At 37.5% G+C, this 15,990-nt stretch overlaps 1 protein-coding gene across 2 annotated transcripts in view; it reads left to right on the forward strand.

Moving 5' to 3' along the window:
* Nucleotides 1–220: 220 nt before the first annotated feature.
* The window catches only part of LOC120774281 (O-acyltransferase like protein-like), a 52,482-nt gene continuing 36,712 nt past the window's right edge, over nucleotides 221–15,990 (forward strand). Inside the window, exons 1-6 of one of the 2 annotated variants that reach the window (XM_040103777.1) lie at nucleotides 221–538; nucleotides 605–1,385; nucleotides 1,452–1,571; nucleotides 2,237–2,482; nucleotides 2,540–3,086; nucleotides 3,430–3,592. In XM_040103777.1, the coding sequence (XP_039959711.1) occupies nucleotides 289–538; nucleotides 605–1,385; nucleotides 1,452–1,571; nucleotides 2,237–2,482; nucleotides 2,540–3,086; nucleotides 3,430–3,567 (2,082 nt within the window). In that variant the 5' untranslated portion in view covers nucleotides 221–288 and the 3' untranslated portion in view covers nucleotides 3,568–3,592. Of the gene's footprint in view, nucleotides 539–604; nucleotides 1,386–1,451; nucleotides 1,572–2,236; nucleotides 2,483–2,539; nucleotides 3,087–3,429; nucleotides 3,593–15,990 lie in introns of those variants that run through there. The other variant, XM_040103785.1, reaches the window with a different exon arrangement.

Genomic DNA, 15,990 nt, shown 5'->3' on the forward strand with positions numbered 1-15,990 from the left:
GTGCAACATGTGACAAGAGCATAGAAAATAAAAACTTTTTATTAATAATATTAATAAATCTTATGTTCAACTTTACATTGCACTAAATTTTTTCAAGTTTTTAACTAAATATTTAATTACTTTATTATGTGCTCATATTTATGTAAATGAAGTTATATATAGTAATATGTACATATATGATGCAATATTTTCTACTGCCACACAGTCTGTCTAAATCTCTACTACTGATCAGTAGGTCGAAGCGTAATATCGGTTATTACAAAAACCAATTTGATAATCTACGAAATAATGTACAAATTGCCGTGGAATCTTTTATTGCTAATAATCGTGGCTATTTTAGCGCCAATAAACGGTAATTTAACTGAAAACGCAAAAGTGCCGAGAAATCATCTAAGTTTGTCAGATATATTGGAATACAACACCATACTTTTCCCACTGACTACCGTAAGCAAAGCCGAACTAGTGGGTGAGCAATGTCACGCACGCTTGCAGGAGCTGCGACGCGGCATTCTGGAGCGCGCCTTTTGGGCGCTTAAAGGTGGGAACACACTGCAACGCCAATTGTTGTTATAATTAAAAAAGTTATGATTTCAAAAATTTTCAGTACTTGACGCCTCTGGCAAACAACCACCCGCTTTCATGCTTGGCGATAACTTGTGGCTGGGTAGTGCTGAGCTGTGCGAGGCGGCACGGAACGGCCTTAACTTGGATATTTCACGCTATGTGGCGCACAAAATGAATATGTCCCTGCTAACGGACAAAACGCCTTTTGATGTAGACTATCGCGTTATTTATGCCACCCACAATTCCTCATATCAAGCAGACGTCTTGTATGGGCAGGCACGGCAACTCTTACACATCGGTTTGTGCGTGCCCTCTGAGTGTAACTCCCAACAGTTGATGCAGTTGGTCATTGCATATTTTGAAAGTGAGATTTTTCTTAACGCTGATCTCCATGTGATCAAACCGCGTGTGCTCAAAGTGAAGACAATGGCGCTTAATGCGGGCGATTTTTATAAAATGATTGCATTCAAATTAGTCGTGGTCTTTGTCACTTACACACTGTTTATGACTTTGTATGCTTATTATTTGCGCAGAAGACGCTTATCAAGCACAAATGTTCAAGTGCAGGCAAGCTCGTTTGAGGATTTTGTACTTTGCTATGATCTCCAATTAAATTGCTCGAAGATACTCGCGCCGCCCGATAGCGCAACCAATACATTTGCTTTCTTGAATGGTGGACGCATTGAGAGTGCTCTTATTGCCACATTTTTCCATACTTTCATTATGTTGAAAGCCATTGTCAGCAATCCAACACAGCTTTTCACTTACGTGAGTAGAATGGGAAATATGGAGGTGGCTATGGATGTGTTTTTACTAATCAGGCGAGTTTCGCATTCAGTTTTCCATCAATATTTGAATTGTATATTAAACGCATATATTTTGTATAGTGGATTTCTACAGACCTACAGTTACTTGCGAAATCGAAGTCAATTGGAAACTATAAGACGATTAAACTTCAGTCGAAGTGTTTTGGAAATCGCGAAGCTGACATTTCACCGTTTTCTCAGGTGAGTTACCTTTTGAAAACACGTTAACTTCGGTGCAGCCGAATCTGTCAGAAATAAAAAAAGTTTTCCATACCAGTATTTGATTGTGATCATTCGGTTTGTGCGGCGACTAGATGATCATTTCACATTCTTACATACCTTCAGGCATAAGGCTGGTTGTTACTAGTTAACAAATATAAGATCTGCATTGATTGGATACTGATTCGTATACTGGAAAGTGAAAGATTCTGTTTGAATTAAAACTTATGTTTTTGTATCATTTCGGCCACATTTGCAATCTAATGTAGGAATGTTGAGATAATATTATCTACCGAATTCGGTTGAAATTGGTCGAGTAGATCACCTGGTAAGGGTTTTACCTAAATGCGGGCAGTGCCGCCCCATCGTCCAAACTCGACACCGGTTTCTATAAAGCGCTATCGTACCATTGATATAGTACCGTTATATGGGGAGTGGGCAGTGTTTTAATTCGAATTCACCAATTTTCGCAGAATAGGTAGGAATGCTTGAACGGTTCAGAAGATATGTACGTTAAACTTACTAGAGGTCCGGTCCTTTATGCAAAACGAGAAATCGATTTTTTGAAATTCACAATTGGATATAAAAACTTAATTGAACAATTAGGGAACAAATACAACTTATTTCATATTTTATGTTAATTTCAGATTAGCACCGCTCTACTATTTTATGCTATGTATTACCTATTTAATGATGAAATACAACGACAGTACAACCGTGTTTAATGTATCGGGTTTTGTAACGGAAAACTGCGAGCATTACTGGTGGCGCAACGTGCTCTTCATCCACAATTTATACGATCATAAAGACATGTGCTTGGCATGGACCTGGTTTGTGTCTTTGGAAATACAATATGCGATCACCTTGACAGTGCTCTTGGTTATTTATGCTAAGTAAATTCCGATATAAAAATATTTCTATACCTAGTAAGAAGCTTTTTCTTCTTCCAGACATCCAACATATGCTAAGATATCTCTATTGTTGCTAATGATATCATCTTTGGCATACCAAACAATCGTGGGCCTGCAGGTTAACTTTCAGATATCTTTGGAGACCACATTTACGTACTTTACCCAGTTCTATGCGCATCCACTGGTGCGAATTTTTCCATATCTCTGCGGTGCTCTCACTTGTTGGCTATATCTCGAATATAATGCTCAGCTTCAGTCTTTTAAATTACTAACGAATTTCTACTGCCACCTCATTCATTTAGTATTTATAATTTGTATGCGACCCGCCCCATTGGGGCGTGGCTATTTAGTGTGGGTGGAGACCTTTATTTTCATACTACAACGTTGCCTTTATACTATGAGCGGCTGTTGGTCCATTATTGCTGCGGCGAATAATCGGCTCGCTTGGCATAGACGTTTTCTGAGTGCCAAAATCTTCCAGAAAGCAATTCATGTGTCCTATGCCTTATCGTTGCTGAATTCTATGGTTATTATATGCCTTTTTACCGCGGGCAGTAAGTTGGTGTTTGTGGAACCGATTCGAATGGTAAGTTAAATTGATAAGCGGTTGCGGTTTTATGAACATTTGTGGAAGAAAAATAGTTTTTTATGAAAATATGATGAAAAATAAGAAAAAATATATTAAATAATATTATCCTGACAAATATTTTCCAAGTTTTTATTAATTATTTTAATTAAAAAATAATAAAAATCAAAATTTTTTTTATTATTTTACAAACCTAATCCATACACATTTAAACCATAAAAAAAACTTTTTTAACAGAATATTAAAAATAAATTTCAAAATTTTTTGTTCTCATAAAAAAAATATTATTTTTTGGAAAATTATTAAACATTTCTATTTAAGTTGCTATTTATTTCCATTTCAGTTTGTGCTTTATATCGGACTTATCATTATTTTGCATATATTATCGTTTCCGTTGACTGTACTCTTTGAAATGCCTTACCGTAATGTTTCCAGTTTATTGACAAAGCGAGGTCTAGCAAAGCGAGCGAAGTCATCGTAACATAGTCTAATGACAATATATATATATTAACAATGTTTATAAAAAAGTTAAAAACAAAAAAATTCTTTATAATAAATCGATAGTTTATTATATTTAATCACATCATGAACATCCGATCTCTAAAGATTTTAACATTGCTGCCAATTACAATGAAAATCTTCAGTGACAGCTTGACAGGTGCTTTCCTAAATATAATAAGTCACTATCTTTTGAAAATTTAGTTTTTACGTTATCTCGCGGAAAAATTGACTAACCTAATCGTTGTAGTAATCAATTGATATTCAACCAAATGCGCTATTAATTATTTATAAGCTTATTATTTATATATACATATATATAATATATTAAAATGTATACACTTTTTTGCCAATGGTTGGTTGGTCGAGAAGAGAGGCACAGGGCGGCTGCACTTAGAATTACTCCCGGGTAATAACCAATGGTAACCAATTTAAGCATTATCCAGCAACTCAGTGGATTTGTTTTTTTGATTTTTTCCACTTCAGTTGTCCAACTTGGAGTTGGAACATTGAGAGACGTCGAATATATCCCGTCTCATTCGGCTGAAAACGGTGCATACCCAACGAAATGTGTCTCATCCCCCTCCTCACATCCACTGCATTCGACCGAATACACTTTTCCAATTTTCTGAAAGGGCCACCTACCCTGTGATGATCCCTACAATATTGCTAAGTTCGCGTTTTGTATAGTAGAAGTTTTTTGGTCTGTGGTATGCTCCGCGAGGGCCTGGCTTCGGGTGGAATCTCCAATTGGCGCCACACAAAAAGCAGAAACGACTAGCGCACTGTTGTTAAATCGGCTATAACCGCATAAGCGGTGTCTACGCCAGTAAAGAAGAAGATGAAGATGATAAATGTTGAAACATTTAAGGGCTTACATGGGTTTCCCCAAAATTTCAGTGAAAATTTGGCCACAGTCTTTTTCGAACAGTTGTAATCAAAAAAACAATCCTTCGTCATAGTCTTTAAGAATTGTAGGTTGAGTAGTTCGCGAAAAATCTTGCCAACCGACTTCAAAAACAAAGTGTTGTAGATTCGAGAAAATTTAGTACAATATTCTTGAAGTGTTATCGAATTTAATATGACAATGAAAAATCAACGTTTTGAATCCCGTAAATCCATGCAACCCCTTAAGTTGTTTTTGAAAAGAAAACAGTAATCAAATTTTTTTCTAAATTTTAATTCAATTTCCAATACATTTTGCATTGGCTCGGTTTGCTTATATGAATAACACATTGCTTGAGCATACCAGTTGAATGTACACACTTATTAGAGAATGCATTTATAGAGAATTCCGCCTGAAATAGTGTCTACTTGCTTGAGGATGTTGACTTTCTGGAAGCTTGTACATGTAGAACGCCTGAAAATTCTATTTAACATATCCGTTGTGTGTGCTTACTTAGAAAATAACTTTATAAGCATAAGAATATTCAATTTACACATACACACGTATAAAATATAAATACACCGAAAGGGCACTCATCTCATTCCGTAGATTCACAGCAGAGATAAACAAATATTTATTATACTACAATAACAGTTTTTACTTCTGCGTTAAGTACATAACTGACTTGATTGTTGTAACTCCCAAAACTTGAATGTTTGCTTATAAAAATAAAATCACTGACACACCCACAAATACGAGTACATACGGATATGAGTATGTTAGGACATATACATATGAATATACGTATATATTGTATTCTTATATATATTTACGTTACATTACCAAAGCATAAACGGAAAGAAATCCTAACGTAAACAACACAAATACATGCGCAGCTATGCTTAGACACACACATGCACACATATACATATGTATGTATGTAAGTAGATTTTCAACTCGACGAAAACCTGTGCGCGGTGCCGAGGTCACTGCCCTCACGCCTTACCAATGCCAGTACTTGCTGTTGACCAAGAAAAATTCCTTGGCAGTCAACTTCAAGCCATGCCACCATTAATAGTTAAATTCACGTAAATGTAGGCAACGGAATAGAAATATACAGCGTGTAAGTAGTAGGGATCCGCGCAGACGCCTGCCAATGCGAACAAAGAACCAGCCACGCAGACCTTACCATAGCCAAAGTGGCAAAGCGTTATGCAGCAGAGTTGCATACAAAAGAAAATTGTTGGCCCTTTTGTTGCACGCGGCGATTGTGGTTAGAGACGCGCGGTTGCAACGTGGCAAGCGCAAGGAGTTGAGCGCATGCGCGCAGCTACCGGACAATTGCATGCCAGCAAGTACAATATTTCCCCATGCGCATGCCTAGTGCCATACATATATACGTATGTGTATACATGTGTGTATAGAAAAGTGCAATGTCATGCACACAAGTGTATTCGTAATAATTCCAACACATATTCACTCATATGTATATATGTATGTACATATATATATACATATGTACATATATATATATGGACACGGAGTACACACCTCTAATCAATTCGGTGTTAGGCTTAATGCTGTTCTTGCATCACACAAACTCACTAGTGTGTATATGTATGTATTCCAATTACAAAGATTTCCTTCAATCAATTCATTGTGGTCTAGACATTGATTTCATCGTCGGTCAGGGTGCAGGCTTTTATTTTTTATTTTATTTTTTTTGTGCGTTACTTTTTATTAGGACCTTACAAGTTCGCAATAGCTGTTGGTAATTGCAGCGTAAGTTGTCTGTTGCAATGAGTTAACCTCTCCATAATAATACCATCCTGTCAGCTTGCCCTTACGCTGCAGCCGCCACAAACCACAAGCGTCCGTCAGTGCCTCGAAAGCGCCCATAAATTGTGTAGTAAATGAAGAATATTAACCTTTAAAGAGTGGTTTGGCAATAAAAAGTAATTGATAATCGTCTTTTAAAGTAATTGTTTTGAGCATCAGGTGAATTCGTTTCAGACTCGTAGACAAAGTATTCTGGTGTACAAAGTCTACGTTCTTTACTAATGGTTTTTTAAGCAGCTGGAAGCTGGACCACGCGGCTGTGGTTTACTTCGAGCTTCTTTAGCACAGCCAATGAAAGAAGAAGGAGCATTATGGATGCACTACACACTTTAGAGGAGTAATTTTCACAGAAAACACACTAAAGTTTTCCCTTCGGATGGAACTTCTTATCTCGCAGCTCTGTTAGACCGTTTCTCAAGTTCAGCATTTTTTAATAACCGCTACGAAGAATTTAAAAAATGATTTCTCTATGTACCGATGAGAAGTCCTGACTTTATTCCATAAATGTAGTATATGTATATAAATTTTTTCAAATCACACTAGTTTACAGTTATTATGCGACTGTGATGTTAGAGGCTGTTTCTTGCTAATTTTGGGTTGCTAAAACCGAAATTGATATTATATATTTCCTAACATGTAGGGGTGTAGAGGCAAACCTCCTTTGCGTAGACACCATTTACGGGACCGAGTTAACATATGCAAAACAAGTAAACGCGGTACATAGGCTATACGAGTAGCAGGTGCATTTCGAACGATATTAAACGACGCTGCTGAAGTTCTAGACCATTGACATCCGGAAAAGAATTCGCTCGATTGGACCAGCTATCAGAGCCGTCAGTAGGCGTAAAAAAGAAAAGAGAGCCAAAAACATCGCAACGGTGGCAAACCTCAACCAAAGGACGGTGGACCCATAGACTAATCCCGGACTTCCACTCGTGGATAGATAGACAACATGGAAACCTAGAATTCCACCTAACCCAAATACTTAGTGGACATAAATGCTTTAGAAACTATCTGTTCCGATTCCATCAGGACCTTAGCCCGTACAGTCCGTCGTGCACAATACAATGCGCAGAGCCCCATAAATCTTCTGCAAAACCTTTCTCTCGAACACTACTAAGGCCGACTAATCAGATTTTGTCATTATCTATGCTTCCGCGCCAAAAAGTATGACGGGAACAATGAGAGAATTGTAGAGTTTGATCTATTCAAATAATAATTATTTTCTCGAAATTCGTAATGGTTTATTGTCCTCATCTGATTTGATATAAGGACTGCGTCGAATAAAATTGTCCGTTACAAAAATGAAAAAACCTTTTAAACCAGTTGTCCGATTTTTATAAACTAAAATATTTAAATAAAAACATTTATTTTAAATTTAAAAAACTGAAGAATAAACCAAGAATTATGTGTTATTAATAAATATTTTATTTTTTCCGGAACCCTGTTCATTAGTGCTTTTATGATAGTGTCCGATACTGTCATAGAAGACCACTTTCTTTTAAAATTTTGAAAGTCTTTAATCAATTTTTTTGTTGCCTTCATCTGCCTTTTTACTAAAACCCAGTATCTACAGCTATACAAAGATATTTTTTTCTTATTAAGTAACCTTATTTCGATGTGAAGGTCGTTCACATCACTCAAAATGGTCAGCAAGAATAAACATAATATTTACCCTAGAATTAAGATTTAGATTTAGTTATACATATAGTTGCTATAAGAAATGTACCTAGGAGAGAGGTTGCCCCTCACCAGAAGGTAGTTATCTTCACTTCAATTGTGGACTGCGCCAAAATGTAGGCAACGATTCGTAAATTACTTATTTTTAGTTTCACAAATTCATACAGCAGTGATTGAGATTAGTAAATGAAGTTTCATAATGTTTGGCGATTCAAGTATTTTTTCGGCTATATCTTGTTTCCTTTAACTTAAAAATGGCCAAAAGTTGAAATGATGGTACTATCCTTTCAGCTTAATGAATTTACCAGACATTCAATTTTTAAACAAACACTTCTTCAAAACTATAAAACCGATTTATAAGTCGTTCTTTTTTATATGTTAAACAGAAATCATTCCATAATGTGGGGAAATTTTTCTATTATGACTATATATATTATATTGACTATTAGTTAATAGCATAATCGACGTTCAGAACTGCAATCTAAGTACTTTAAGAGATTATTAAAACTTAAGAAGATCCTGGTAAAAAATTTTGGTTTTTTTTAATAAAAAAGTTTGAAAAATCTTACTTTCATTAAAATTCTTAAAAATGTGGTTACTGGTAAAACGGAACTAGGTTCCATAAGTGTTCTCCTAGGTAAGAATCATTCCCGCACTGCCAAGGTCTAATTATTCATGAAACTTCGGTAGTTGGGTCTCTTGCATCAACAAATCTAACTCTAACCCATAAAAAAATCTTCTTAATCCCACTAGTGCCCTTGTATAAGTGAAGATATGAGCGCCAAAATGTTTCAGTCTTGCTCCCACAAAAGCGGAACAGTTAAGAAGGAAGAATTAAAACTCTAATGTGTATTTTTATTAAACGAAAAAGTTAAATTTCAATATTCCAAAGATTTGTATGAAATTTTATTTAAATCCAAAACCCGATGCTGTCTTCTCTAGCGTGTGATAAAAGATAAAATATCCATTTAAACTGCCATCAAGTTCAATAAAAATATATTGATCATAAAACGACGGCAAAATCAAAGTTACGTAGATATGTTTTATATTTGTTTGTTTGTATGTATAGGTAGACAATTGTATGAGCAGACTTCCTCATTATGATCCTCATAAAATTCAGCTAATAGCATTAATTATTGCTTTTTCGACTAAGTCAAATAATTTGAACGGCTTCGATTAAAATTTTATTTATTTCCATGGGAAGTGAAAAACGAAAACTCAAAGTATACACGCTCGCTAAGTAGAAGTAGAAACAGATTTCCAGCAGTGAGTTTACATTTAGACAACCCTTTTGATTTGGCTGTACCTGCAGAGCCCCAGCATCCAAATCTAAGAATTTTGTATACATGTTTATAAACCAGTGTGTGCGTGTGTATATTTGTTTACGAAGCCTAATAAAGAAGGAAAAACTTCATACTAGAACACAGCGACGTCGTACGAAGGCCTAGTCATTTTTATTACAAATTCCACGGCGAAGGAAAAGTTCTGCTCCACGAGCGCATTAAGCGAGCGCTGTGGAGAAAAACCTGTTGTTGCGGCCTATTGTTGCCCCTTGTGACTGCGTATTGTGGCAATCAACTTTTACTAACAGCAAACACTTCCTTATGGGAAATTTCAAACACACTTCGTAAGCGCATACATACATACATATTATATATTTAGTTGCACTGAGCATTTCTATGCGGATCGCTGAAACTGTACCTGCGCTGCCTGTTTCTATTTCCATTTGTGCTTGGAGCAACTCAGTGGAGGCCTTAAAGACGCAAAGTTGCTCCTCCATGAACCAGCACGTATATACACACACACACTGGCAAGTCAAGGAACGCCAACTCTCCAAAGTCACGCCTAAGCGCATGAAAATGACCAAGAATAGAATAGAAAAGAGCAATTGAAGCATTGCACTGCCCTGCCTAGCCGGCGCTCCCCCTCTTCTAGCGCGTGTAACAACTTTTTTTCGTGTTTGTTGATAATTTCCTTATTGCTTTCCGTTTGCCGGCAGCCGTTACAACCGACTGTCGTTTGGGGCCACGGCGCAGGCAACACAAAGACTTTTATTATTGCTTATTATTCAATCCTTGCTTGAAATTGAAATGAAATGAAGGGGCACCGTGTCTTCTCGCATGTCGTTAATGGCTTCGCTGCTGTTGTATTTTCGTAATGCTTTCACATATGTATTGGCGCTGCTGTCGTTAGTGGTGGTGGTGTTGGTAGGTGTCAATCACCTGAAGTTTGAGTTGGCCTGTCTGCCAACCGAAAAGGGAAATATTGACTTCGTGATTTCTTATTTTGTTAGATTTTAGTGATTTTCGTTTTGTTCTCGTATTTTAATGAACTCCAAAGATATGTATACAAAAGTAAAGGATTTGTTGTGGTTTTGGGAAGAAAATCGGAAATTTTCCAAAAGATTAGCGCAACGAATGCATTGCTGCCGCGTTCTTCGTTGTCTACTCCTTTCAGTTAACATGCTCTCCGCTCACCCCATATGCCAAACGCGCCAGCAAAGCAAGTAGGAAGCAACATAAGCAAAGCCATTTGGAGAATTTAAATGTCCCCCATGCATTCCTGCAATGTTTATCGTTTGATGGATACTACACAAATGGAATGTTAATTTTTGTAATCAAATCTTATTTTTCTTTGATATTCAATTGCATATGTATGTATGTATGTAATTTTGTATTCAATTCATATTGAATCACCATAACTGATAATTCCAATGCTAGAACCCATTTCATTTGTAATTCTAATATTCATTGCATTAAAAATCGGATTACGGAGTTTATGTTAATTTTTGTAGAGAAAGTGAAAATGTTATTTTGTTATAGAGTTTTCGTATATAGACGTTCACAAATGTATATATGTAATATAATTTGTAAATCCTCTTCTTACAAAATTCTAATTTATGAAGGTGTCGCAGCACGTCCACATTGCTATGCAAATGAAATAATAATTTTCAGAAATTTCTAAAGCTATGAGAACTGATATATATAGGACTATATAAAATGAGTATAAACATATTTCGATACCCTGAATAAGGCTGGTAAATCAAATGTGTGAGAGCTGATGTTTGCCACAGGCCGTAGTTTTTCAAAATACTTTGTGTAACCTTTTAACATAGACTTTAGACTATTCATATCCCCAAGAAAAAGTGTAAGGGTGTGATATCACACGAACTTGGTGGCCACTCGACCGGCCCAAAACGAGAAATTATCTGCGCATCGAAGTGATTTCTCAATAAATCCAATAATTGATGCGATGTGTGGTAAGTAGTGCCGTCTTGTTCAAGCGAAATGTCGCCGAGATCACGAGGATCTATTTTGCGCATGAAATAGTCGGTTATCATGGCGCGACGGTTACGATCTCACTGGCATCATTTTTGATGAAATATAGATCAAAGATTCCACCGACCCACAAACCACACCAAACCGTTGTGTTTACTGGATGAAAATGCAGTTTTTGAATCTCTGCAGATTGCTCTTCGTCCGAAATTTGCAATTTTACTTGGTTACATACCCATTGAACCACGAAATGGTCCTCATCGCTGAACAAAATGTGAATCGAAAACGTCGAATCTTCTTAAAGCTTTTCAGAGCCCATAGTGCTTAGCGTTGTCGCTTGCTTCAGTTCTTGCACAAGCTGTATTTGTAAGTTTTCAATTTAAGATCTCGAAGACGTTCCATACGTCAATCCAAGTTGCTGCGAACCGCGCCGAATCGACTCACCACGGTCTTCGTGTACACTCTCAGCTATGGCTACTATATTTTCTTCAATGCCTGCTAGATGTAGTCTATATGCTGGATTTTAATATGGGTGATGGTGATACGAATAGTACGTTCAGTAGGCCAATTAAGTTGAGCAAAGTGCGCGAAACACATTCTTTACAGAACGTGAATAACGTGAACGTAATAAAGTTGCACGATTTGTAAATGTTGTTCAGGCGCAAGTATCTCTACTTGGATCACCTGTTATTATCTCACGTTTGTAGGTCAGCATCCCAGATAACTTTAAACTGTGTTCAGTTTTTTGATAAACAGTTATTTCATGCCGAAAATGGCTCAAATCAGTTCCAGACCTTACAAAGTCTGACAGATGCGTTTAATTTTTCAAAAAAATATTGATGAATGCCGATAAGAAACGTTTATTCTACAATGAAAAATTACAGCGACCCTCCAACTTTTCGATACCATTTTTATTGTACGATTTGTTATTTGCTCAAAATAAGCCTCAGTTTCGGCGATCACCTTTTCATTCGACGAAAATTTCTTCTCGGCGATCATTAATTTGAGATTTATAGTTACTAATGGTCGTTGCTTTCTTCTTTTTTTATTACACGCGCATCCCAAAATACAAACGTTATAACCTTGCCAGTCGACTGTTGCGGTTTTCCACACCTTGAAGCGGGGTTATCGTGTGCAGTTCACTCGGTTGACTGTCAATTGGACTTAGGACCAAAATGATGGAGCCATGTTTCATCCATTGTCGCACAACGACTCAAAAACTCGAGTTTATTAGACTTGAATCTTCATCACTGCACCGAATCATCAACTCGTCGTTGTTTTCAGTCTAAAGTGGGCTCGCGGGACAACCACTTTGCACAGAGTGTTCTCATTCCCAAATATTCGTGAATGATATGATGTACTATACATGTCTATTTGATATCTTTAGAGTGTCAGCTATCTCGACCGACTTCACTTTACGGTCATTCAAAATTATTTTTGAACATTTTTGATGCTTTCGTCGGTAACCATCTCTTTTGGAGTTCCACAGCGTTCACCGTCTTCGGTGGTCATTTTTCCACGTCCAAATTTTTGCTTCAGTTGTATTTTTCCCCTTCAAAAAACATTATTTTATCAACAAGCGAATTTCCTTTTTATCCATTTTTTCCCAATAACAAAAGTTGCTTCACTCAAAATGTGAAAATTCGTAAACTAATGATCCTACAGCTAACAAATTTATACACAAGGCTTTTGAAGGTTAGGGCTAACTAAGACTTATATGGTTTTAACTCTAATAGCGCCATTTATGTGTTATTACGGGAACTTTTCAATTGACCTGTTATATAAAAAAAGTTGCCTAGTTCTCGGGCTACCTTTACTCAGTCTATCATACCGTGGGGGCAGATAATGGAGATTCAATAAAGTATTTGTATATGTAAATGATCAGCATAACGTGCTGAGTCCATTTAGAAATCTGTCTCTCCATCTGTCTCTACATAAGCAAACTAGTCCCTCAGTTTTTGAGATGCCAATCTAAAATTTTGCATACGTCCTTATCTCTCCAAGAAGCTGAACATATTTCGAAACTGCAGATATCACCATAGGTGGCATGATACGTTCATAAAGTATGGATTATTGCCAAATGCCACAATCTTCAGACAAACTGTTTAGATCGGTCCACTATATCGTATACATAACTGCCATTAAAAGCGAAAGAGCATTTTATGCTCAAAGAAATAGATTTGTGAAGGGTATTATAGCTTTGGTGTAGCCGAATTTAAGGTTTTCTCTTGTTTATTGAACAAATGAAAATCTCAATATCTTAAAACTCGCCAGATTGCATTTATCTCTAGAAACTGTGCGCAATATAACAAACATGATATTATACAGGGTTTGTCCCGAAAGTAAAAAGACTGATTTTCTTCTGGTCAGTTGTCTTCGAGCACCTGGCGAGTCAGCATAAACATTTTCGCGCGACGTGTTTCTGCGAATGGTGTAAGCCGAAAATGCAGCGTTCGTTAGAGCAGAGGTACGCGATTAAATTCTGAGCGAAACTCAGTAAATCTGCAATAAAGACGTATGATATGATGAAGCAGGCTTACCCAGACGTTGCTTTAACAAGAAGTGGTGTGTTTCGGTGGCACCAAGTCTTTTTTGAAGGCCGGGAAGAGGTCGCTGATGAATGAGCAAATACAAAGTGAAAACGATCATAGTATTTTTTTGACATCAAAGTCAACGTCCACCAGGAATTTGTTCCTCCTAGACAAACCGTCAACGCCAAGCTTTACGTGGAAGTCCACAAGAGACTCAAACGAAGGGTTAATCGGTTCCGACAAGACATCGCAGTCGATTGCAAGTTGCACCACAACAACGGCCCGACTCACACCGCCTTTCTTGTGAACACCTACCTAACCAAGGCCGGCATTAACGCTTCCGCTTCATCACAAAAAACCGCCCTAGAGCCCAGATGTGATCCCCCCCGAGTTTTTTTTTGTTTCTTTGCCTGATAAGACCGATGAAAGGAGATCCAAGCAGCATGCACCTCGGCTCTCAAGGCTATTCCGGAGTATGTCTTCCGTGACGCCTTCAATGCTTGGAAATCGCGCTGACAGCGCTGCATCGACGCAGAAGGAGCCTATTTCGAGAGTTTTTAATGTATTATAACGATTGGTTCAATAAATTTTTTTAAATCGACTCAGTCCTATTACTTTCCGGACAAACCCTGTATAGTATTATACTCATTTAAATACGTTAAGCCCACAATTTCATTGTACGAGTATTTTCTTTCATTCACAAATTTCAATTCGAAATCCATCATATCTCACCGCTCATTATTTGCGCAGGCGCATGCGCATTGTTTTCTTGTATGCTAACGAATGTGCTACTGCTTTACAAAGCCAACGACATTTCTCCAACAGTCATACGGACAAATGAATGTGGTGTTGTAGTTGTATTTTTCACATTGTCAACTGCAATGCATATTACTGACCAACACCACCAACAACAAGAAATTACAAACATCAGCATAATCATTGTCGCCATCGTCGTCATCATCATCAATATCAACACACAATCAGCGAATTCATTATGGCATAACAAACAATAAAATTATCCATCCATTTGTGACATTCATAACTGACCAACGGCCATCCATCAAAGACAGGACGACGCCACACAGCGCCGACTGGCTTGTAACGCTCACCGCGCCATTCATCATCTATGCAACACTGCTTGTCTGTGTGTGTGTTTGAGTAAGAAGCTGAAACCTTCCACTGACGACGCCGGTCAACGCGCATATTTGTATTTGTAACTGCGCTTTATCACCGGTCGGTGTCAAAGGTTCATCAACAAGAAAGTTTTGCGTTCTTTTTGTTTACATTTCTAACGAATTACAAAATGATGACAACAAAGCAAATCAACAAGGAAGTGAGCCGGGGCGAAAGCTGTCGCTTACAGCCAGCACAGCACACCCCAACACAGGCAATGGTATGTAATTGTCAGTTGTTGGGAGTAATGCAACACCAGCGCAGGATTCAAATGTTTTCTAATCAGCAAAGTAACGGTCTTTCGCACACCAACTATTCCAAGCGTATAGGTTTGAGTATTCCTCGCGGTGTTGGTGGTGGTGATGTCGAGCTGAGGCTGCCAGCAGCTTTACAGCTTTACTCCGCAAGTGAGTCACACACACACACGCACTCGGCGCTGGTGCTTAGCTGCGCAGGCGCACCATTACGCCCCTCAAATAAATCAGATAACTTCATGGTACGTGCCCCTCACCAGCGCAGACGCGCACATTCACGTTGAGTGCCTGGTGCAGCGCTAAAACCAGCTCGCACATTAGCACAACTACACACACACATACATATGGTACATACATATGTACATGCATAACTGTAAGTTGTAAGTTGTAATGGTGTAACATTATCGCCACATCTGCTGCTTTTCCAAACATTCGACTTGTCTTTAATTATAATGAATTCACTATGTTGTTGTTGGTTTTTTTTCAAATGTTAGCGATCACATTTAAATGTCGGCACGGAAATGTGTGTAATATGCAAATCTAAAGGCACGAAATTATGCATTCATTCGTTAGGACATACACACACAGATGCCGATACTATTACAGAAGCTCATAAACGCTTGCATACATTTACATACATACAATCACATATATATATATTTATCCAAGTTGCAGCCGTGTCGTGCGTTTAAGTGAAAACCAGTTTACTAATTTTTCCCAACTTTAATATTTTGAAATTTTCACAAAACTAGCTTGAACTTCGGCCAA

This window comes from Bactrocera tryoni, chromosome 1, assembly GCF_016617805.1.
Source record: "Bactrocera tryoni isolate S06 chromosome 1, CSIRO_BtryS06_freeze2, whole genome shotgun sequence".
Taxonomy (NCBI): Eukaryota; Metazoa; Arthropoda; class Insecta; order Diptera; family Tephritidae; genus Bactrocera; species Bactrocera tryoni.